Source organism: Rhinoderma darwinii, chromosome 13 (assembly GCF_050947455.1).
Source record: "Rhinoderma darwinii isolate aRhiDar2 chromosome 13, aRhiDar2.hap1, whole genome shotgun sequence".
NCBI classification, from domain to species: Eukaryota; Metazoa; Chordata; class Amphibia; order Anura; family Rhinodermatidae; genus Rhinoderma; species Rhinoderma darwinii.
In genome coordinates this window covers 10,233,329-10,258,317 of record NC_134699.1, presented here as the reverse complement: position 1 = coordinate 10,258,317, position 24,989 = coordinate 10,233,329, and the positions used below count along the sequence as shown (strand labels likewise).

The window sequence follows — 24,989 nt, the reverse complement described above, 5'->3', positions numbered from 1 at the left end:
TCGAAATTCCGCTGTACGTGTGAAATTGGCGCTGAACGGACTCTAAACATATTATCGCTATCTCCGTGATCCACAAAAAGACGACTTATTATGACAGCGGCAGAGGTTACCCCATGGATCCAACAGCTGCGTAAAAGAACAGAGTGGTATCCAAGGCGTAGATACAGAGCCTAACCGCAATTCTTCTGCACTTGTCAAGGAGTGCCCCTAGGTGGCGCTGCAATGACAGAGGGCAGTATGGGGGTTCTGATTACTGTACACGAGCTTCTTATGTAATTGACACTAAAGAGGAGTTCAGCATAGAGCAGTGGAGTAACTGTTGGGGGTGCAAAGGTTCCTGGTGCCTGGGGTGCCCAAAGGCCACTTTGTTGCATAAGAAAATGGCAATATATGGGCAGTGCGTGGCGAAACATGATAATTACATAATATTGTCGGTATGATGGACAAATCATTCCATACAGTGTTGAGGGGTCCCCAGCACAGATAATGTACAATGCCCCCAATGCTTCGAGCTAAGCATCCAGAAGTATACCTTTGCAGTGAAAAAAAAAAAAAAGGTACTCACCTGCATTTAAGTTATCCTGTGCAGTTTTTGCGCCATTCTCCAATTTTGAACTATTGTCCTTCAATTCTTTCCCTTTTTTCCCGAGCTCCTCTGATAGGATGTTCTGTTGAGACCCAGCGGTGTCAGTACTGATCGCATTTCTCTGTTGTAATATCCCTCCACAGAGGGGCAGCTCTTTTATATTGCTCCCCATTCAGACTATGCATCTCCCAGCCCCCACGTATAGTTTGGTAACTCCTATAGAAGGACGGTACCCACCTTATGTGCCTCTACAGCTGCTCGGTTAGCATCTTTTGCAGTTTTATCAGCCTGCTTTATGGCGTCAATGATACTGGAGTGAGCATTGGAGGCATTGATGGCTTTCTGGATAAACTCATCTTGATTGGAGTCTCCGATGGCACTAAAAAAATAAAAAATTGTAACCAACACTTTATATACAAAAAAAATCCATTAGTCTTAAAGAAGGTTTTCTCACCTAAACAAGTTCTTTGCCACTTGACTTAAGAGTCTTGCATGTTCCTCTGCCTGTTCCACGATGGAAAGCTTGTTACTTGCTGGGGAGAACTTCTTCATTTTGTCCATAATTGGGCCCCGGGCTCCATCCAGTCTAGCTGCCAACATCTCATATTCCTGAAGACATTATAAGCCAATGATTATATTACCCCTGGGTGACCCATGACCAGGTGCTGCCCCTTTCTCGCCCATCTTACCTCTTTCATGTCATCTATCATTTGCCAGATCTCCGAGACCTGAGCCAGAGCATCTTCTCCCATCTTGATCGCTCCCACCAACTCTTTGTGTTGTGTCTTCAAGTCATTGGTCTTCAGCTGCAATAATAATACATAGATGTTGTAGCATAAGATGGAGAACGACGTCATATTTAGGAAAACTGTGACATGGCTACTCGTCTCATCCTTACCTTGTTCTCCTCCAGGTTGTTGTAGTTCAGGCTGTTCAGACCTTCTGTCTCGATGGTTTTGTTCACGGCCTCATTCATGGCGTCCCGTAAGTCCATCACCTCCGAGCTGTAGGTATCGAGTCTCTTCTTGATCTCATTCAGTAGGTCTTGGTTGTCCTTTAGACTGGACTGCAGCTCAGCTTTGACCCGGCTCAGCACTAAGAAGAAGAATTATCCATCACTTCAACATATAGCCCAGCTCTATACACAGAGGTCGCCGTCATTATCACACAATGGTTACTACGGGGGCCGCGTTTCCTTCCTAACCCTCAAAGAAGCTTAGCGAGTCACTCCACGAGCCCGAATTATGGCCGATATTGTTGATTGTCCCCCACATGAATGGCTGAAATCAGCTTTCCAACCCTACTGTAAAAGGAAAAGCTCTTGTAACTGCCTAATAAATTGGGAAGTGAAGTCAAACTGCTGTGCCCGACCACCGAGAGAACGGACTTCTCTCTCTGACGTGCACAACTTTAAGGACAGGACACGATGCTGAAGCCCGGGAGGTGAGAAAACCACCAGTATTAATCCCTTATTTTACCCTTGACCATCTAGAAATAAAATATATACACCCCTCATATATCCTAGACCGCCAGGTATTAACCCTTATTTTACCCTAGACCACCAGGGCATAAAACATGAACCCACTCTTCCACCAGAACTAGTGACATTAATCCCTCCACAACCTTAGACCACCAGGGAAGTTTTAATTAGTATGACTTTTTTTTCATTTTCTGCCATCTACTTACAGTCTGAATAATACAGTAATATTCCTAATTTTAGGGCCAATTCATGAATCCCATGGCAGTTTTTGAACCATAAGGGGAACTACCAGGCTCTGGGGGCCCCATGCTTGCAGTGCTCTCCAGTACGTACGTTTTTTTCCTTCTTCGTGCTCTCTCCCGGCCAGGTCTTTGGCGTGTCTGAAGTCCTTGTCTCTCATCTCCCTCAGCATTTTCTCCACATCGGTCACGATCTGTCTGAACTCCTCGGTGGATGTGACATTACTGGTGTTTGAGGAGCCAATCTTGCTCAGCTGATTGATCAGTCCTAATAAACAGACAAAGTTTAGGATCCTGACAATAGACTGACCCTCACTGCAGAAACAAGAACTCATTCCCAATAGCATCTAGGGCTGGCCAACATGTGTGGTCATCCCCTGCTCCTACTGAAGGGGGCGCCTCAGGCGGCCTGACACTTGTTACCACCATGAATCTTGAGTATTATGTACAGTGTGTAGCATGGTTATTAGATTACTTTGTGTGTGGAGCTGTTTGGTCACTGTATGGCGGCATTTACTTAAACGCTACTAGAACACGCTACTTAAGCACTGTACGGTATATTCAGTATGTATGGTGGTGGCAAAAATGTATAGGAAATTGTATGGAAGTGTTATCTGGGCAATTATCGCACAGTATTTGGGCACCATACTTTATGGCAGTTATCATTAGGCACCGTTTAGTAGGTTTATTTATACATTGTATGACAGTACACTATATTTGGGGTTGCCAACAGATTTCTCACCCAGAGAAACATTATATAGAGACTGTACTTTGTTCTTCAGGTTTATGGCCTTCTGATTGGTGTCCCTGGTCGCGGTCTGTACATTCATGGCTTTTCTTTTGGTTGAATTCACCTGGAGAAAGCAGAGCTCAGATGAGATTCCTCACATGAATCCTGCAGGCCACATCCAGCATTTGCAGACTAATTACTCAGTTGCCACTATATAGGTTTGTACATTAGAGCACCCCCTTGTGGCAGGATTGGAATACCCCACTCACCTTCTCCTGCAGTGCATCGAAGTCTTGAGCAAGACTAAAACTATCATCTTCCAAATCATCGGCTTTATCTTTAATACCATTAATGGAGTTTTGATACTGGAGCCACAGATCCTATAAAGAACGATAATACACAATATATTGTGTAATATATATCAGATACATAATCCTACCAATCAAAAGTAGCGTATGTTCCCGGCTTACCGTCAAGTTTGCAATGGAGACGTTGAGGCCACCTAGACGAGTCCAAGCAATGGAACTGATGCTTAAGTTTGTGAGTTGGTCCCTGATGCTGGGAATAAAGTCTGCCATACGTTGCAGGTCCTCCAGCAAAGTCACCACACAACTATCACAAGCTGCAGGGAGCAGAAACCAACACGTAATCAGTGCAAGAAGCGGCATATACAGATTAAGGGGGCTTCAGTGAACATTTAAAATGTGAAAACCAATTTATAATATCTGACTTCTACCCAGAGATATGATTGATTGAAGTTACAGGCCCAAAGCCTGAGGCTGCACTACTGAGAGCTAGACAACTTTTCCTGTTTTGATTTCTGGCAGGTTCAGTTGTCATGAATACCTTGTGCAGATCTAAATCTCCAAATACATTGATGTCCAAGTAGGCAAGTCTTTGGTAATTTGGATCCACACAAGCTCTGCATGACAACACTGCACCTGACAGAGGATATGAGGTCACTGGGGTCCCTCAGTAGTGCAGCTTCAAGCTTTGGGCCTCAAAATCAAATCAATCATATCTTTGGTTAGAAGTAAGATATTGAAAAACGGATTTCACATTTTTAATGTGATGATATGGGCCTGTTAGTATGGTTGGTCAATAACAAGTGTCTTCCAATAACATTTACCCACAATACCAGCCCATTTCTCAATCAATGTTCAGAACAGGCTCCCCCAGGCATCACACACTGTATGGGGTTGGTTGAAAACCTATAAAATGTTCTTGTGTACATTCCTAGAGAGCAAATGATACTCACGCTCGCACTTCATCACTTCCTGCCCATGGCTGACCGGTACTTCATATGGTCGGGCACAGGTGTCACACTGCTTCCCGCTCAGCCCGTCGCTACATTTACACTCCCCTGTCCGTGGGTCACATGAGCCTCCTTTACAATGACATTCTATGGAAGGACAAACGTGGCAATGAAATTACTGGTATTCAGATATCTAGACACAAATCTCATACGAGATGCATCTCAATCAGTAGTCGTCTACCTGTGGTTCTCCATCTGTGGCAAACCCACAACTTTCAGCATACCCTGACAGGCATGCTGGGAGTTGTAGTTTTGCAAAAGCTGGAGAGTCACTGGTTGGCGATCACTGATCTTGAACATCACAGGAAAGTCACTTGGGGGTCACTTACTTCTGCAACCACTAGGACCAAAGCCCCAATACCCAGGAGCACACAGCAGGCAGCGGGGACCGGTTACACCGGGGAGGCATTGACATTGACCGGTTTGTGGGTCGCAACTAGAACTGGTTGAGCCCTCACCACAGCTACATCTCTGACACCCGGAGCACCCGTCAAATCCATAATAGCCCTCCTAGAAGAGATAAATAGGGAATGTCAGGTGGTGGGACTGTAATACAGAGAAGGACCAGGTACAGGTACGCCGATAGACTGACAGCTACTAGGTCTAATGATTGCATTCAGTGGTTTGCTAAACTAATATACAGCAGTCTTTAAAGGGAAGGCGTCATGAATTTTTATTTTTTTATTATTTTGCTTTTAATGTAATATTTTCAAACATTTTATTAAATTGCGTTTTCATGTTCTACTTTTTTATGTTTTCTGACTTTTACTTCTCTATGGGGGCTGCCATTTTTTTTTTCATCTCTGTATGTGTCGATTAACGACACATACAGAGATGGAATACGGCACATACATCCTCATAGAGAATGCAAATGGGAGCCGTTCCATTCTCAGTTGCGTGCGCCGTCTGTGTGGGAACGGCGCATGCACCGCTCCCACACAGACCAAAACGAAGCTCGTTTGTAGAGCGAAATCCGGCGCCATTTTCATGTGGACCGGAAGCCGCTGCCGGACAGTAAGATGACGACTTCCGGCCGCGGCTTCCGGCCACATGTTCAAGGAAGCGAAGGCGCAAGGAAGAGGAGCGTAGACCAACGGAGGCAGCGGCAGGAGCAGGTAATTTATATTTGTGTATGTGATGTGTGTATTATGTTCGTGTATGTTCGTGTGATACTGTCTGCTGAGCCCTGTATCTAATCCTCCTACACTGTGCAGTCGCTCAGAAAATGGCGGCACACAGTGTAGGAGGTTTGAAGATTCAACCCCCTCCTTCTCCTGGCACTAGTCAGAATAAGGGAGGGGGGATTCTGTGAGGACACTAGAAAGAGTGTGTCTTCTCCAAATTTGCAGCATAAAGCAATGAGGTTGCCTTACCACAGTGACCATGCTGCAATTTTGGGAACTGCTCCCTATAGTGGCCAGCACATGGAAATGTTATAAATTAGAATCTAATTTATAATATTTCCTGACTTGTGAAAAAAATTAAAAAAAAATTAAAACAATGTGTAATCACTCAAATAATAATAGTTTAACTGAAAAAAAAAATAATTCTAGCGACACATTCCCTTTAAACAGTATGTGGACCTCCGATACTCCAGAGCGGCATTTACAATTCTGCAGTCTTCAGACCTGAAACCTCCCAGCATTCCTTGCTTCTTCAGTGTCTGCACAGAGCTTGTTCTGGTGATTTGTATCATGGGAAGTGTTATCCTTACACCAAGCACTGTCCCACTGCATTGTGGGAAGTCAGCTAAGGCTGGTGTATAAGGATATGCTGGCTGACTGTTTTCAATAACAATTATGAATGCAGCTCTGGAGTATAATACAGGCTTTAATGTAGTATAAATACAAGATAAGTAATGCAATGTATAGTGCTGAATAGTGGACATACAACGGTTAATGGATGCTACTTATCCCCGTGGCATTACCTCACAGCGGTTGCATGTTGGGCCGGTCACTCCAGGTCTGCACCGACATCTTCCGGTTCTTGGGTCACATGTGTCCGTTCCACAAGGAGAACAATTACAACCTAAACATAACATTATATATTGTGACACCTTCACCACAATCACACACAGGGTGTTACACAAGCCAGATGCAGGGTTGTAACAGTGTATCAGTGATCTGTCTTGTAACGAGCCATGCACCTGCATCAGCTAGACATAATAAGGAGGGTTACCCCTACATAGAAGATCAGACGGGCATTATATTGTACTTACTGGTGCAGTTCTTGGCAGCTATTCCGTCTCCATAGAAGCCCGGCGCACACATGTCGCACTGCGGCCCGGCCGTGTTAAACATGCAGCCAGAACATGTCCCGAATAGAGGGTCACACTCACTGAACAGCATGTTACCGTCTGTGTTTCCGTTACAATTACAGGGCAAACAGGAGCTTCCGATGACCATAGGGTTCCCGTAGTAACCAGGAGCGCAGCTTTTGAGAACAGAAAATGCGAAAAACTGAATTTCATTGGGACATAGAAACAAAACCACACACAGAAAAACAGTCATCTGCCCCACTTTGAGATATTTTTACTAAACAAAGATTGTTAGAGGATTTTCAAGATCCTCGCTTGCTGTCGGTGAATGGAAACATTCTTGTTTTTATTCAGAAGCAGAAAATCTGTCTGTGTATGTGCTGCTCGCACAGGTGTATGGCTTGTTACAGTGTATCAGTGCTCTCGCTCTCTCAGTTGTGTAAGATCAGGATAGATATTCAGTCACTGATAATAATGTTAGAACTCACTGACAACAAACAGAGAACTTGATAATGGTGGAAATACGAAACACAAATGATATTGAAATGTTCCAGAACTTTTCATGATACAATGTTTAAGCTTGTTTCACATATACGAGGCTGGACTGTTGTGTATAGACAGGGTAATGCTTTAAGACGGGTTCCCTAAATCCCCCCCAATGTCCTCTTAGATAACTGTGATGTTACTCAGTATAATCCATAGTCATAGATGGCATATCTGTCGGTTCTTTACTTACCGCTCACATTTCGCGCCAGCATAGCCCGACATACAGAGACACTGAGTAGATGAACCCCTCTGCACACATCCAATGGCAAAACTGTGGGCGCCATATAAAATGCATGGGTTAAAATGACGAGACACGTGAGAACTCTATAATATGCTATCAGATAGTACGCACTTGTTGGAGGGCACAGAGAGCGGGCAAGGGCAGGCGACACAATGTAACACTCCATCCACTGTTCCGTTGGACACAAACCCTTCTTTACAGCGCTCGCACTGGCCACCCTCTGTGTTGTGTTGGCATTTCTGGAGAGATGAGGTCAGGTGTTAATGGCTCGCTCTGGATCATTGTGGTTGTTATTTGGAAAGATTAAAAAACAAAAACTCACCACGCAGGTACCAGTTCCCGGTAAGCACTGGTCAGAATGCCCGCCGCAGTTACAGGGCACACACTTGCCTAAGAAGAGACCCTTGTCTCGGTAAAAGCCAGCGGCACATTCCTGTCAGAAGAGAAATCAGATATTAGATCTTCATGGAGAAAAGTAACCCAGCTAGACCCTGTATATTACGTTCATGTAGCCCCCCCCCCCTCCACCTCATCTAATGCATAGTTCTCAACCGGTGGTACGTGTACCCTACTGAGTATCCCCCATAACTCTATTGGGTATGTGTGAGGCCCCCAGAACAGGCTGCTGTTAGGGCTCTATTACACTCTGGCACTGCTGTAGGATAACCCTGTCACGCGGGCACTGTTGTAGGATAACTGTTATAGGGGCACTGCTGTAGGATAACCCTGTTATTGGGGCACTGCTGTAGGATAACTGTTATAGGGGCACTGCTGTAGGATAACTGTTATAGGGGCACTGCTGTAGGATAACTGTTATAGGGGCACTGCTGTAGGATAACCCTGTTATTGGGGCACTGCTGTAGGATAACCCTGTTATTGGGGCACTGCTGTAGGATAACCCTGTTATTGGGGCACTGCTGTAGGATAACCCTGTTATAGGGGCACTGTTGTAGGATAACTGTTATAGGGGCACTGCTGTAGGATAACCCTGTTATTGGGGCACTGCTGTAGGATAACCCTGTTATTGGGGCACTGCTGTAGGATAACTGTTATAGGGGCACTGCTGTAGGATAACCCTGTTATTGGGGCACTGCTGTAGGATAACCCTGTTATTGGGGCACTGCTGTAGGATAACCCTGTTATTGGGGCACTGCTGTAGGATAACCCTGTTATTGGGGCACTGCTGTAGGATAACTGTTATAGGGGCACTGCTGTAGGATAACTGTTATAGGGGCACTGCTGTAGGATAACTGTTATAGGGGCACTGCTGTAGGATAACTGTTATAGGGGCACTGCTGTAGGATAACCCTGTTATTGGGGCACTGCTGTAGGATAACCCTGTTATTGGGGCACTGCTGTAGGATAACCCTGTTATTGGGGCACTGCTGTAGGATAACCCTGTTATTGGGGCACTGCTGTAGGATAACCCTGTTATTGGGGCACTGCTGTAGGATAACTGTTATAGGGGCACTGCTGTAGGATAACTGTTATAGGGGCACTGCTGTAGGATAACTGTTATAGGGGCACTGCTGTAGGATAACTGTTATAGGGGCACTGCTGTAGGATAACTGTTATAGGGGCACTGCTGTAGGATAACCCAGTTATTGGGGCACTGCTGTAGGATAACCCTGTTACAGGGGCACTGTTGTAGGATAACTGTTATAGGGGCACTGCTGTAGGATAACTGTTATAGGGGCACTGCTGTAGCATAACTGTTATAGGGGCACTGCTTTAGGATAACCCTGTAATTGGGGCACTGCTGTAGGATAACTGTTATAGGGGCACTGCTGTAGGATAACCCTGTAATTGGGGCACTGCTGTAGGATAACCCTGTAATTGGGGCACTGCTGTAGGAGAACTGTTATAGGGGCACTGCTGTAGGATAACTGTTATAGGGGCACTGCGGTAGGATGGCTCTGTAGTAGAAGTACTGTTGTAGTTTGGCTGTTATAGGGGCACTGTGTCTGTTCTGTAATAGGGTCCCATGGTTGAGAGTACAATGGTGGCAATATGATTGGCCCGGTTATGGGGCATTGCGGAAACTGAAAAATATATTTATGTCCCTCTTTTCCATCTACAAAAGTCAGAGACGTGCCCTCAACCCCTCCATTAACCCACACTTCTTAATGATGTGGTTCCGCCATATGAAGTGAAAGAGCGACCACCTCCACCACCCCAGTAAGAAGGCAACAGCATCGTAGTCATGGATGTATTTGCTTTTAATTACTTTCAAATGAAAAAAGGGGGATGGGCAGCTTGGAAACATTGAGAAACAAATTAGGTACCTGACAGGAATCGCCCCGGTAGTTGGCAGGGCACATACACAGCTCCACATTGCTGGCCCTCACTCCTACGCCCGTCCCTTGACCGATCTCCATAATAACTTGGCGCAGAGACACCATGGAGGAAGACTGGGAATTCAGAGCACGAATCTGCAGAGCTTCCAAATTTGCCAAAACCATCATGATGTCTTCACGGGAGACCGGATAATTGGTACCAATATGAATGAAGTTACTCTGCCAACCAATGGAATAATAGACAACAATGAACATCGATCTCCCTTTCAGCCTGGGCCGTTACCAGACATCAGGTTTGTGCCCTTTACCACACGGACGTCACACACTGATTTACCTCGATAAGTTGGACCCGACCTTGGTGAACGTCTCCAGGTAAAGGATATTTTGGCTCCAGGAAGGCGATGCTCATCTGGTTCCCCTGCAGAGATGGACAAGAAACTTCAGAATCTACTGTGCTCCAAGACCTATGAAAGCAAAAGTGGCGCTCACGCCTTATACCTTTAGTATGATGTCTGGCCGCCGCTCCACGGGAATGTAGATCTGGTCTCCTCTGATGGCTTCAGAATTCAGTTCGTACCTTAGGAATCCCCCATAAGTAGAAACCTGTGATCAAAGAATGAAATGGTTAGAGCGGGTCATGACAAGATATATGACAGGCTATTGTAAGGAAGGCCTAAACTCACTCGGTCTCCAAGGTAGCTGCGAGGTGCATGCCAATAGAACTCCTGGTAGACATCAGGAACGTCCCTCAGATCAGCCTCATTGAGACCGTCAGTAAGAAGTTCTGTGATCTCCACCTCCTGGCGATCTCCTCCAATCAGAACCCATGCTCTCATGTCGCTAAACTAAAAGACATGAGGTCAAAAAGTGTAGAGAAGGAGAAGAAGGGGAAATCCGCGTAAGCAGGACATGCCCTACCTGGGTTCGATACTTGGATCCAGTGTGGCAGCGATCGGTGGCGCCAAAACAGAAGCAGCGGGTACAGCCCTTGGGATTGTCAGCATCCAGGAAGAAAGTGCCCAGGCGACACTGGTCACAGTTACGACCTTCAACATTTTCCTACACATAGACCGTAAATTACTTAAATGGGTTGTACAGAATTAGAAAAACACGGCTGCTTTCTTCCAAAAACAGCGCCACACCGGTCCACAGATTGTGTGTGGTATTGCAGCTCAGTCCTGTTCACTTCAAAAGGAGCTGAGCTGCAATACTAAACACAACCAGTGGACGGAAGTGGTGCTATTTCTGAAAGAGAGCAGCCACGTTTTTCAAACTCTAGACAACCCCATTAAAGGGAACCTATGTAAAATAAACATTGCGGGCTAATGAATAACCATCACATTGTGGGAATCCAGAGGTACTGGTGGCACCAACCCATCCAATGCCAGTGGATACAAATGGCCACCTCTCCCCAGCTCTGGAATGGGGTCTCAGTAAGGTCTTAGTTATTCACTGTGCACTTGGGATTAGATGCCTTCCAGCAATATCAAATAAAGTTTAAATGGTTTTTAAAGTTGAAACCCATACCTTGCAGAGACACCGCCCTGTAACAGGATCACATACAGCTGGCTCTGTGCCCGCTTGGTTGCATTCACAAGGTCTGCAGTTGGGGTAACCATAGAAACCAGATGCGCATTTTTCACATCGGCGTCCCATGATGTTGGGTTTACACCTAGAAGAGTCAGCCGGTTCATGTCAATAACAGATGGACTTTTCTATGGAATCTTAGAACTGTAGTCAAAATGATCAAATTAGCTACATAACAAAAGTAAATGTATACAGTGCTGACCCCTCTCTGGTCACAAGATGCTTTCTTATCTGTTCACAACCAAAGCGAAGTTCAAAATTCGCAAGTTTTCCTATAACCAAAGTGCAGTGAAGAACTCAAAGCCTTACAGCATAAAATAGAAAATGCTAGAAGACATGGATGACAGACAATTTGATCATATATGTCGGACTTTTGCAAATATTTTTGATTGCTCAAATGAATCTAAATTAAAAGAATGATCAAACTTTGCAAGTCTTGATACAAAATAATAGTTTGAACCGTATTGTGTATACAGCTCCCATACTAGCTTGTGTGTCACCATGGTGACAGACTACAAATAAACCCTGTGTAGTCTGATCCTGCGTTCATGTGTTATTCCATCACTCTTCACAAAAAAAAAAAATACATTAAATAAATGTGACTAAAGAAAAGCTAACATGCACCAAAACATATATGCACGGCTGCACCTTCACTTACGTGCACTGTCCGGACTGGATATCACATTCTGGTTGGGTCTTGTTCTGCAGTCCAATCTCAGAGCAGTCACACTCTTCGCAACCCACTAGGGGGTGACAGCCAAATGTTTGGGGCTGACACGCGGTGCACTCTGGTTTCACCGTGTGAGGGGGACAGATGCACTGACCGGTCACTTCATCACACAGCCGCGATCCACAGTCACAGGCTGAAGAGAGGACGGAAAATTATTAGTGCCTGTGAAAGAGCAAACCCAGGTGCCCCTATAATGGTACAAAGCACCTTGTACTGTCTTAGTAGGAGTTTTTCAATATTTCAAGAATAGTTTTCCAATCTTAGGTCAATAAAGTTTAATCACGGTATGATAAAAAGTTCTGCAACTTTCTGATTTAATTTGAGTTTCAATTTTTCTCCATTTTCAAAATCTCTGCTTTCTTTTAGTAAATGGAAACATTCATTGTTTACACCAACAGGCTAAAAAACCTGCACAGATCTAAGGCATCTCACAGCGGAGTTTGTTACAATTGTATTTAGTCTAGACAATTCCCTGTAAGGGCCTCATGCACACGACCGTAGTGTTTTTCTGGTCCGCAAATTCCAGGATCGTGTTCCGTGAAATGTCCTCCGCAGTTCATCTGTATGTAATCCGCAAAATGCGGATAAAAAAAAAAAAGCCTAGGTAAAACAGGATGACGACAGAACTCATTCCCAGTCGTCGCCTAGAAAACACTTCCGCAAATCCGCAAACTGCGGTTGACACACGGAGGTGTATCCGCAATTTCCACGGGCACATTGACTTCTATGGGCATGTCTGCATCGAATTTGCGGGCTGTAATAAGACATGTCCTGAGTTTCTGCGGCACGGATTTGCGGACATGCGGAGACCCGTGAAAACACGGATAGTGTGCATGGGCCCATAGAAATGAACACGTTCGTGTGCATGGGGCCTAAGGGCCTGTTCACATCAGCGTTGCCCTTCCGCTGAGGGGTTCCGTCGGAGGTTTCCATTGGGTTAACCCCTCAACGGAAACCTAGCTAATGGTTTCTGTCGGTTACCGTTGTGACACGGTTCCGTCGTTTTGACAGAATCAATAGCGCAGTCGACTGTGCTATTGATGGTCAAGAACAATGGAACCCTGTCACAACGGTAACAGACAGAAACCATTAGCTAGGTTTCCGTTGAGGGGTTAACCCAATGGAAACCTCCGACGGAACCCCTCAGCGGAAGGGCAACGCTGATGTGAACAGGCCCTAAGCTAAACAGTGTGAACTCCAGGCTGATACATTTAACCTGCACTGATACATTGAAGCAAACAACCAAGAGAGATTTGTGCTGCTAATGTATACGATTGTAACAAACCTTTAGCTGTAAGTATTTGTTTTTTTGGGAGGGTTTCCAGTTTCTGGATGTAAACCATTTTGTTTTCATGCACTGACAGAATCCAGAGGTCATAGAAATGACAAGGGATATAAACAAAACTATAATAGAAAGTTGTAGAACTTGCCATTATCCAACCATTGAGCTTTATTTACAGGAGACTGGAGAGCCCCCTATGGAAACATGACCTGTCCTATCTCCCAATCCGGCCAGCACGCAGTGATATTTTTTTTTACTTTAGAGACACTAGAAGGACAGATCATCATCATCATTATTATAATATTATGAATATTGCTAAGTTTATGGTCCTCAGAGCGGATATAAGGAACCACGCTTCTCTGGAATGGACCATCAATGTTCTTGTAGGAATTAAGGAACTTACGTCTGCAGTCAGGAAATCCCCAGAATCCTATAGCACAGCGGGAACAATCTCTTCCGATTATATTTGGCTTGCAGGAGCATTGACCTCCAAAAGGCTCGCACGCCGTGCTCAGAGAGCCAGCTTCGTGACAATGGCAGGACTGGGCCCCATTGTTATAGAAGAGCGACAGAGAGTTGGCAGCGTCTCTGCAGAACTTAGAGGAGGCCGGGCTGTAGGAAAACACAGACAGATCAGCGAGGACAAAGATAAGCGGCACTTTTACAATATATATGATAGACAATGTCTTTCCATAAGTGAATGTGACAGACGGAGCCCCCTGACCCTTCGCAAAAGGTGGAACTGGGGGACTTTTGACCTCCATAAATTACTCAGTGGTCACCAACCTCTGATCATGGTGGGTCCCATGCTCCCAGAATGCTAGGAGTTGCAGTTGGAGCGTCACAGGTCGGAGCGAACTGCATCATTTGCATTTCCATTGATTCTTTTACTCAATGGCTCCCATAAGGTGTTAAGGCCCTATTACATGGGCCAATGATCGGGCAATTGAGCATTTATATGAACGCTCGTTTGCAATCATTGCCTTGTGTAATAAAAGCAACGATCGGTCGATTAACGAGCAAACGGCTGATCCATCTTTTATGAAGAGTTAAAAATCATCGTTGCCGGCAGCACATGTCCCTGTGTAATGTGGGAGATGCGATGAAGACCTGATGAAGTTGTATAGGGACGAGCGATCGAAGTAATGAGCGCTCATCCCTACACATATCCAATTATTGCTCCATGTGATAGGAGCAAACGAGCACCGATCAACGAGCTGTCTCGTAGATCGGCGCTCCTTTATACGGCCCATGCCGGGCCGTGTAATAGTACCTTTAGCAATGTGACCCACCATGATCAGCTCATCGCTCATTGATGAATTTTGTGGTATTCCCACTACATACTGATAAGGATACTTACTTGCTCTGGAAGCTGTTGGCGCCGCATTGACTAATAAAATAGTAAGATTTGTCCAGCGGCTCTTCCACCAGGTAACTCGAGCTGTGACTGTCCTCAGGAATGACCAGAATGTAGTCCTAAGAAAACAGATCACAGGAAGATTAACCAGAGAATGACGATGGATGGCCGAACGGGTGACACAAGAACCCTCCATTTACCTACCAGCCAGATGATCTTGCCATCGGGGACGCGGACGGTGACTGAAAGGTCGTTATCGGTCACGTCTAGTATGGCCTGATCCTCGGAAAGGACCAAGCTGCGGCAGCCATAACCATGGGGACAGAACGTAGCATTAGCTGATCCTAGGCGGGGGGGAAAGATAGAAGGGGTCTTTAAAGCTGTATGTCATACACACGAAATCCACAAGGATATCAAACAGTCATTGGACTTTATGAGGCAACTTAACACATAAAACCTCACCTCGCCATACACGTCCTCCATGTATATGAACCTCGATTGTAAATGAGGGTTGTGAGGGCTGATAGTAGTGGATAATGAAGGCGTATCGCCCAGGGGTCTGAATATGGCCATTATAGGTCACCTCCGTCTAGACGAGGAAGGAAGAAGAAATAAAACAGATATCAGATATCATAGTAAATACGTCTGTCTTGTATACAATGCAGAAATTATGCAATAACTGTGAGGTTTATACATCGATTATACATAGGTGTAGGTGTGTAAACTCTGGGTCTTAAAAGGGCACAAATATCCAGGTGCCACATAAGAGGACAGCAGTACTATATATACACGGCATGCGATGGTCGAGGTGGACCAGGGCTAGTTAGAAGCGGGCAAAGCTGGGTTGACGCTCGGGCTCACTGGAGTTGGGAGGTCCACATGTTATACATACACCTGAGCCGGCTATGAGGGGAACTTGGTACAAATTTCACATCGGACCTCTGTTCCTAAATGCTCTTACCCAGACTCACTGTGTCCCCCTCCTGGACATGTATGGGAAAGGCTCTTTTTTTATGAGACCCCCTCATAATGTAAAAAATTATTATTACACAAGTTACACACCTCTGGGGACTGCAACCGGATCAGCTTAGTGGCATCTACAGCTGTCGGAGGCAATGGTGCAGGGTGGGATGGTGACTGAGGGATACTGTTCGCATCTGTTCCGGTCTTCCCATTGATCAACACCACGGACTGTGATGGTTTATGAAATCTTGATGGGGTACAGGAACCACTGTGGGGAAAGTAATCAGATCAGAAAGCAGCCAAGGATAAGGAGTGACCATGAAACTGAAGATGTGAACACTGCATACGGTACCTGCTAGGGTTGAAGGATCCATGAACAGCAATGCAATGAACTTTTGGCTCAATGTATTCCATGGTGTACTGATCAGCAGGGATCAAGAAGATCTTGCCCTGGAAGAGGAACAAATTGGGAAAATTAAGAAATGCCTGAAAACGTATCGTTAAAAGGAAACCGCAAGGGGAAAACAAATCCCCTGCATATGTACTATTTTATCACAGCCTGTGTTTGCCGTTTATGGCAGACTGCATCCTGTATACTACAAATGCTTCACGTGTCAAATAGAGCCATGACTCCTTGGCCCAGAAACCTTTCATGGGGTGGAAAATATCGCAAACAGAGACCAAGTGGGAAAAATAGAAAAAAGTAGCCTGGCTATTAGTGGTACTTGTTGCGGACAAACGGTGACAACATTCTCGAGAGACTCACCAAGTGCAGTTGTGTCTTGTCTGCTGAGAATCGAATTGTGACTTCGGTGGTGAGATCAAAAAAGGCCACCTTCTGCAGGGCATCCAATGCCACCCCACGGCACAAGAAACTGTAAGAAAAGTAACCCAAGTCAAGTCGCAAAGGGTTACCAGAAGAAACCTAACGCCTTAAAAAACAAAAATGTAGACGGACCTGAACTTGCAAGGATAGAAGGCGAAGGTTCCCTGCTGTGGAGGTCTCTGCGGAGAGTTCACGGCTACATTGGTGGTTTGAAGGTCCTCCTCATTGGCGTATTCAACAACAATGGCGTAACGACCCGGGTGGGGGACCGGCAGGTGGAACAGGACGTCAATCTAGAAGGCAATGTGTGGGTTAGTGGATGGTTTAAGCACCAATTTATTTCCCAAGAGGAGGCCCCATACTTACATCACTTCCATAGCAACCAATCAGAGGTGGATGTCGGGGAGTGATCTGCTCAGTCTGACAGGGCCGCGGAAGGCTGTTATCCATGCGACAGACGCCATCACTGCCTTCCGATGATGGAAATTCATCCAGAGAGAGATATTTGTACAGCAGACAACTGGAACAGAGATAATGGGATGGTGAAGTCAGGTATGAATGCGGACCAAGGGGCCTGTCAGAAAGTCAAATACTTTTGGAGGACGATTATGACACTTGCTAACTCATGCTAACTTTGCTAGGGATTAAACCAGACGGTCTTTCTTAAGGGGGTTTTACACTGGTGATTATCGTGCAGACGAGCGTTCGTATAACACTCGTTGCCGGTAATTGTCCTGTGTGAACAGGGCAGCGATCAGCAGATGAAAGAGCAAACGCTCGATAATCTTCTGATTGTATAGATTTAAAAAGAGAAATATTATCGTTGTTGGCAGCGCGTCTCCTTGTGTAAACGGAGATGCGCTGCCGACCTGATAATAATGATCGGAGTAACGACCGCTCTTCCCCATCCATAGCTCCGTGTGACAGGAGCAAAGGAGCGCCGATCAACGATGTCTCATTGATCGGCGTTCGCTGCACCGGCCTATTGACGGCTGGTGTAAAAGGCCCTTTACCCTACCTTTAAATTGCTTCAACTCTTTATGATGTCAGCTCGCATACATACTGCACAAAACGGGAGACGGCCTTTACTTTCACTTACGGCGGTGAAAAATTGAATAAAATCTTGGTTTACAAACAACTCAACGCCGTTAGACATGATACTGTAGCACAATTTTATAAAAGATTTGGTCTCCATGGGTACGTTCTATGGTGGCCCCAAACCTCTCATTATTTAGCAATATAACGTCCTCAATGTGTGGTGGAGGAGTGCTTGGTGCTGGGGTCCCTATCCTTAGCTTTGGTTATTATTAAAACTTTGTGATCTGGAATACATGGAGGATGTCTCTATGTGATATATATAATTTATTCTCTGTATGCTTCTTATACCAGTTACCATGTTCATACTGTGACTTTTATAAAGGTTTTTTCAAATATACCCGGATGGATGTCGCCTATTGACTTCCTGCGTGAAGTCTCACTGTACTATTTCCAAGTGTAAAATGCATATTGTATGTCCAACTTCTGTTGTAATTCAATAAATTAATTTGAAACATGAATGTTGACCAAGATATTCTACAAGTAAAATTACGGAAAAAGAAAAAAACATTTTTTTATACAGCCTTTACTTTATGGATCAGAGACATTCACAAATAAAGCTGGATGCAATATTACATGTAAATGCACGCACTGTGTTATATGACAAATATACAGGAGAACTCGACAAAAGCATTAGAAGATAGATAGATATGAGATAGATAGATATGAGATAGATAGATATGAGATAGATAGATATGAGATAGATAGATATGAGATAGATAGATATGAGATAGATAGATAGATAGATAGATAGATATGAGATAGATATGAGATAGATAGATATGAGATAGATAGATATGAGATAGATAGATATGAGATAGATAGATATGGGATAGATAGATAGATATGGGATAGATAGATAGGAGATAGATAGATAGATAGATAGATAGATAGATATGAGATAGATATGAGATAGATAGATATGAGATAGATAGATATGAGATAGATAGATAGATATAGATAGATAGATAGATAGATAGATAGATAGATAGATAGATAGATAGATAGATAGATAGATAGATATGAGATAGATAGATATGGGATAGATAGATAGATATGGGATAGATAGATAGGAGATAGATAGATATGAGATAGATAGATATGAGATAGATAGATATGAGATAGATAGATAGATATGAGATAGATAGATAGATAGATATGAGATAGATAGATAGATATGAGATAGATAGATAGATATGAGATAGATAGATATGAGATAGATAGATATGAGATAGATATGAGATAGATATGAGATAGATTAGATATCGGTGTTAGGTGGTGACCCGGGTATACCGGTTGTGCCAGCGCCGGTGGGTAAAACCTACATCTCTTGCTGGAGATCTCTCACTACAGTTACTGACTTTATCATGAAGAACATCTTTTTCTCACTTTTGGTTGCTTTGCTCCTGGGAGGGGGAATAGGTGCAGGCCTCGGTTACTTTCACCTGGAGGATGGGGGCCTCATAGTAAGCACTGGGAAGCAGGACCAGATAATCCTAAGAAGGAAGAAACTGTATGAGAGAAGACTCGACCCAAGAGAACAGAATACACCTGCATGTGAAGAACCTGGGCCTCACCAGAAGCACGTCCTCCACCTCAATCACTACCGACCACGTGTTGGGATTCAGGACAAAGGGTTCCCCAATACTTCCATGTGGGATGGTGACAAAGGCCGGGTCTTTACTTGGAGGAAAGACGATCTGCTTGATCTGTTCAGAACCTACAAGGGAAGAAAGGTCAAAATAATCTCTTGATCATATCACCATGTAGGGGGTCTCTGCCGACCTCTGCTGTTTGATAGGTTCTTAAAGAGGTTTCCCGGTTCTATGTAAATAAAGATTAATAGCAAATGAAAAGTTCTGCAGCTTCCAAATTAACTTTGTGTGTCAATTCCTCATTGTTTCTAAGATTTCTGATTGCGGTCAGTGAATGGAAACATTTGATTCTACATCAAGTGCTTGGAAACCTTTACAGACCTTTTACTTCTCAGAGCTGAAGTTTTGCTGCAATTGCAATTCTCTGTAAGGCCCCATGCACACGACCGTAAAAGTTATCAGTAATTGCGGACCGTAATACGCTCCGCAATTACCGACCCATTCAGTTCTATTGGCCGCGGACACCCTTCCGAATCGCTACAGATAGGTGTCCGGGCCGTAAAATTGTACTGCAAGAGATAGGACATTCCCTATCTTTTGCTATTTACGGGCCGTGCCAAAAATTGCGGACCATGATTACGGGTATGGCCGTGTGCATGAGGCCTTAAAGGGAATGTGTTGCTAGCAAAACATGTGTTTTTTTTTTTAAATTAAACATTTAGTGTGTAGGTGTTTAAACATTGTTCAAATTTTTTTCACGAGTCAGGAAATATTATAAATTAGATTCTAATTTATAATATTTCCCATTGCTGGTCACTAGATGGAGCTATTCCCAAAATTGCAGCATTGCATGTGGTAAAGCAACCACATTGCTTTTTGCTGCAAAATTGGGTAAAAAGCACTCGCTCTAGTGAGCTCTCAGCATCCCCCCCTCCTTTATCCTGGCTAGTGCCGGGATAAACGAGTGGTTTGAACGGTGTAACCTCCTACACTGTGTGTCGCCATTTTTTGAGCTAACACACAGTGTAGAAGGTTTACATACAGTAGTAAACAAACACGAACATACATAGAAATCACTTACCTGCTCCTGCCGCCGCGGCTCCCTCCGGCCCGTCCGCTGCCGCTGGTCCAAGTGCACAAGTCCGGAAGCCGCGACCGGAAGTAGTAATATTACTGTCTGGCCGCGACTTCCGGTCCACAGGAAAATGGCGCCGGATGGCGCGCATTTCAAATTGGACTGTGTGGGAGCGGCGCATGCGCAGTTCCCACACAGACGGCGTACACAGAAGTGGATGGGACGGGACCCGTTCGCAGTCCCTATGGGACTGTGGCTGCCGTATTCCATGTCTGTATGTGTCGTTAATCGACACATACAGAAATGGAAAAAAAAATGGCAGCCCCCATAGGGAAGAAAAAGTGTAAAAATAAGAAAAAGTAACACACAAACACACAAATTAATCCAAACGTTTTTTAATAAAGCACTACCATCTTTAACATATTTTAAAAAAAAATTGTGGTAACACTGTTCCTTTAAAGGGTATTCCCGCAATCGACATTTATTACTTATCCACAGGATAAATTATAAGTATCTGATCACTAGGACCCCCACTGATCGCTAGAACAGGGGTCCTAGTGATCAGACACTTATCGCCTATTCTGTGGATAGTTGATAAATGTCAATCCTGGTAATATCGCTTTAACAGGCTCAGTCCACACTCATACATTTTACCTGCACTGATACATTGTAGCAAACATGAAGTCTAGACTGGACACAACTGTAACAAACTCTCAGCTGTAAGAACTTTTAGGTCAGGATGGGTTTTTAGTCTTTGACTAGAAACATTCTGGTTTCCATCCACTGACTGCAAGCAGATATATTTAAATTGCCGATTTGGCAATGGCAACGTGTATCTCAATAATTCAAGTCTTCATTAATTTATTCATTATAAGCCATGGCAAACATTAGTACAATCCCCTAAAGCTTTTTTTGTTTTGTTTTTGGCAATAACTTCTTGTTCGAAGAGTCTCCCAGCAATCATCTGTAATCTAGAGGGAATCTGACAGCTAGTGTTCAATTTCCCTGCAGCGCCACCACTGGAGGAATAAAGGATTACAAATTTTCCATCAAAATCCTATGGGCTGTCCATGTGATTTACTAACAAGCCGGGTCCTCCAGTTACTCCTATTGTTGGAAACGCTCTCTTTATAAGCAGTCTGATAATAGAGCGTGGTAGCTGAACGGTGTGACCATCAATAGATGACATTTATGGAGGACTCCATTCTAACTATAGTGTAGCACACACGGGTCATAAAACATCCCTTAGCTATGGACTGGCTGACAAAGAAGATCTCGGGAACTCCCAAGGCTTCCCTGCTCTATTATAAGAACACTCCTACATGTACAGCAGGAGATGCAGATAACAGAAGTATATTAGGGAATTGCTATTTGTGCAATTGCCCAATATGCAAGCGTAGATTCACCCAATGGGGTGCACGGATATCAAATTTACTGGAAACAAACTGCGTTGCCATCAGCTGCCAGGCTCAGGGTTTTGCTGACACTGAATGTTTTAGGTTTATCACATGTAATGAGTTTTCACAGTTGTTGTCCTATGTTCAGAAGAGTTTCCAAATGTTCTTCTCACACCCGGCAAAGCTCTGTTACAGGCAGGGAAATAGATGAGCCTTGTAATTACGTTCCAGAACAAATATATCCCATAGGAGATGAGAGCGGCTTCATTTCCATGACATTTGTGACCAGAACGAGCGGACGATCTTGTGTCTGCACTCCAACCCCCTCTACTTGTCTAATGAGACATTCTGCAGCTAACAGAGCCTGACTGTCTGCCCTGTGGAATGTACCACTTGTTACTGGCAGGGAGATACTTACAATTGGCACAAGCGTTAAACTTCTTCTCTTCAATGAGTGACACCTTCCCGTAGATGCTGTCCACACCGCGATTCACATATCTGAACACGACTCGGAAGAGATCGGGGGAAGTCACGTTGATGGTCAGTATGACTTTTGGCTGTAAATAGAGGGGAATGCAATAGAATCAGTAGAACGTTCTCTACAGAGCTATATAATAATCAGCCAGCACGAGCACTGTAAACATTGACAGTATATTTTATTTCTAAGAAATTAGACTGTTTATCCTGACAAAAAGAGGTAAAAAACATAATTGAAATATTAAATTAAAAACATAACATTAACTTTGTAAATACATACTAGTTACATCCCGTATTATACTCCAGAGCTGCACTCACTATTCTGCTGGTGGAGTCACCGTGTACATTACATTACTTATCCTGTACTGATCCTGAGTTGCAGCCAGTATTATACTCCAGAGCTGCACTCACTATTCTGCTGGTGAAGTCACTGTGTACATACATTACATTACTTATCCTGTACTGATCCTGAGTTACATCCTGTATTATACTCCAGAGCTGCACTCACTATTCTGCTGGTGGAGTCACTGTGTACATACATTACATTACTTATCCTGTACTGATCCTGAGTTATATCCTGTATTATACTCCAGAGCTGCACTCACTATTCTGCTGGTGGAGTCACCGTGTACATGTCATTACTTATCCTGTACTGATCCTGAGTTACATCCTGTATTATACTCCAGAGCTGCACTCACTATTCTGCTGGTGGAGTCACTGTGTACATACATTACATTACTTATCCTGTACTGATCCTGAGTTATATCCTGTATTATACTCCAGAGCTGCACTCACATTCTGCTGGTAGTCACTGTGCACATACATTTTGAATGTACAGCCTGTTTAATACTCCAGAGCTGCAGTCAGAACTGTACAGGCTTCAGAGCAGAAATCACAGCATGCCCTGTTAGTTGTGTCTTCACGGAGATTGCTTTAGTGATTTGCATTCTGGGAAGTGTCATTTTCACACCAGTTACTGTACAGTCATATGATGACCATCTCTACCCCTGGCAACATAGGAGCTTAGCTGAGCTGTTAAGCTTGTTGTCAGATATGCCCCTTATTGACTGTTCCTGATGATAACCAGCAGAATTGTCAGTGCATATAGATAGAATTTGCTTGCAGCACCCGTGATATAGACAGTTTTACCTGGTATGGAGACATTTGAGCATATCCTCTCCAGCTGAAGTTTTCAAACTCCAGAGGATTGAATCCGAAGCGGACTGGTCTTCCATCAGTTGTTCGCCCATCCTCCACTTCAAATCTGAGGTGATGCAGGTCTGGAAAGTAATAGCCATTCACTGGTCTAAGGAATAAAACCGAGAATAAATTATTTAAAACCTAATCTACAATTATATACTTTTTATAATTCAATTTAAACAAGTAGCTAACTTCATGGACTTCGAATGCTCGGCAGTCCTCCTAACCACAGTAGCGCAGCGGGGGAACACGAGGGTCCGGGGTCCACCATTCTAGCGATCAGTGGTTGTCCCAGCGGTCAGACCGCCACCGATCTAGCTCGGTTCTGCCGCATCCCCCCCCCCCATTTTAAATATTAATGATTGGAAACATTTCCATTAACTTCCAGAGGCTCAACACAATCATGTCCGCTTGGATACACCATAAAAAGCCCTATACCGGAGTCAGTTGGAAACCGTGGATTTTTCAGCCTCTGGATGTATACAACAATAGTTCCATTCACTGACAGCAAGCGGAGATCTTGAAGCACAAACCATATTCTGGAACGATTAATGCTTTTGTTCCTTTAAATTTGACACTCGATCGTAACAATATTGATGCCTTTGCTCTGCACTGGTGGAGAGTCGGGAGCTGGCATGGCTACGGCTGACTTTGTACGACACAAACAGAGGTCAATTTCACTGTAATTTAATTAGGGGCGACAGCTGGCGCTGCTTGACGGAGCAGACTGTAACCATTAATACAGTATATTAACTACATTCATTATGCAGCACGATATATGAGATACGTCCGGTCCTCCACCGATACTCACTGGTTACACTGGGGACCTTGCACATTCTCACGACATTGGCATTCACCGGTCCTCGCGTTGCACGCCAAGCCGACTGAGCCTCCGATGTCACATTGGCATCCTGCAAGGGGTAAACACCTGGTTAGTTCATTCTGTCAAGCATTAGCTGCCTAGGCCCGAGGAGGCAGCATGAAGATATTTATAGGGGCCTTAGCTTAAGAATGCGGAGGAGGCATCCGCTGTCCTAACAGAGAATTACAGAGGAATTTCCAGATCTCCAATTAGAGGGGAATTCCGCACCGTGATAGAAACCGGACGTGATACTTGCAGTGAGTCAAAGAGAAAAAAAAAAGGGGGGCTTGTAAAGTGACAACCACTTTACTGAGTCAGAAACGGGCTCAGAGTAGTTGTCACGTCCCTTCCCCCACTCCTTTTAGCTGATCATTACACTATACAGCAGGGGGCAGCATTGAGCACAGGACAAGTTCCGCACAGTATGTGGAGACTAGGAATCGGAGATACAATGGTAGGGACAAGGGACTATGGAAAGATTAGAGATGCCATTGATATCAACTTGAAGAAGAGGACTTGGAGCCTACCCTGACACCCAAAGTAGCTGTCAGGCGTGAGGTTGTAGAACCCATCCTTGCACTTGTTGCATGATCCGCTGCATATATTGGGTTTGCAGAAACATTGGCCAGTGACCTAGTAAACAGGAAATCAAAAAATTGAAGGGTTAATCATCTGCTCCTGCAGCATTAACCTAGATAAAGATCCCTGCTCTGCACTGATGAGGTCCAAAAAGCTCAAACAGATCTGTCCACATGTAGACGGAAATCTCCGGACACCAGCGTCATGTTTTATTCATTTATAGGGGTAAGTGATCGCATATGGCTGGGTCAGTGGGAGTCCTGAGAATGAAGA

General features: G+C 44.4%; 1 protein-coding gene across 4 annotated transcripts in view; it reads right to left on the bottom strand.

Moving 5' to 3' along the window:
• The window catches only part of LAMA5 (laminin subunit alpha 5), a 99,423-nt gene that overhangs the window by 17,321 nt on the left and 57,113 nt on the right, over positions 1–24,989 (bottom strand). For all 4 annotated transcript variants that reach the window (XM_075845280.1, XM_075845281.1, XM_075845282.1 and 1 more), the window contains 38 exons: positions 24,665–24,770; positions 24,087–24,186; positions 23,225–23,381; positions 22,017–22,155; positions 19,109–19,251; positions 18,921–19,027; positions 16,803–16,956; positions 16,569–16,729; positions 16,377–16,485; positions 15,963–16,060; positions 15,710–15,878; positions 15,110–15,236; positions 14,852–14,991; positions 14,651–14,766; positions 13,694–13,902; positions 11,937–12,141; positions 11,219–11,363; positions 10,610–10,750; positions 10,375–10,536; positions 10,190–10,294; positions 10,026–10,109; positions 9,680–9,910; positions 7,717–7,827; positions 7,506–7,633; positions 7,344–7,424; positions 6,569–6,783; positions 6,278–6,378; positions 4,680–4,860; positions 4,294–4,437; positions 3,506–3,657; positions 3,305–3,415; positions 3,048–3,159; positions 2,400–2,573; positions 1,485–1,681; positions 1,276–1,392; positions 1,041–1,195; positions 824–965; positions 566–668 (listed from right to left, as the gene is read on the bottom strand). In XM_075845280.1, the coding sequence (XP_075701395.1) occupies positions 566–668; positions 824–965; positions 1,041–1,195; positions 1,276–1,392; positions 1,485–1,681; positions 2,400–2,573; positions 3,048–3,159; positions 3,305–3,415; positions 3,506–3,657; positions 4,294–4,437; positions 4,680–4,860; positions 6,278–6,378; positions 6,569–6,783; positions 7,344–7,424; positions 7,506–7,633; positions 7,717–7,827; positions 9,680–9,910; positions 10,026–10,109; positions 10,190–10,294; positions 10,375–10,536; positions 10,610–10,750; positions 11,219–11,363; positions 11,937–12,141; positions 13,694–13,902; positions 14,651–14,766; positions 14,852–14,991; positions 15,110–15,236; positions 15,710–15,878; positions 15,963–16,060; positions 16,377–16,485; positions 16,569–16,729; positions 16,803–16,956; positions 18,921–19,027; positions 19,109–19,251; positions 22,017–22,155; positions 23,225–23,381; positions 24,087–24,186; positions 24,665–24,770 (5,332 nt within the window). The remainder of the gene's footprint in view (positions 1–565; positions 669–823; positions 966–1,040; positions 1,196–1,275; positions 1,393–1,484; positions 1,682–2,399; positions 2,574–3,047; positions 3,160–3,304; positions 3,416–3,505; positions 3,658–4,293; positions 4,438–4,679; positions 4,861–6,277; positions 6,379–6,568; positions 6,784–7,343; positions 7,425–7,505; positions 7,634–7,716; positions 7,828–9,679; positions 9,911–10,025; positions 10,110–10,189; positions 10,295–10,374; positions 10,537–10,609; positions 10,751–11,218; positions 11,364–11,936; positions 12,142–13,693; positions 13,903–14,650; positions 14,767–14,851; positions 14,992–15,109; positions 15,237–15,709; positions 15,879–15,962; positions 16,061–16,376; positions 16,486–16,568; positions 16,730–16,802; positions 16,957–18,920; positions 19,028–19,108; positions 19,252–22,016; positions 22,156–23,224; positions 23,382–24,086; positions 24,187–24,664; positions 24,771–24,989) is intronic.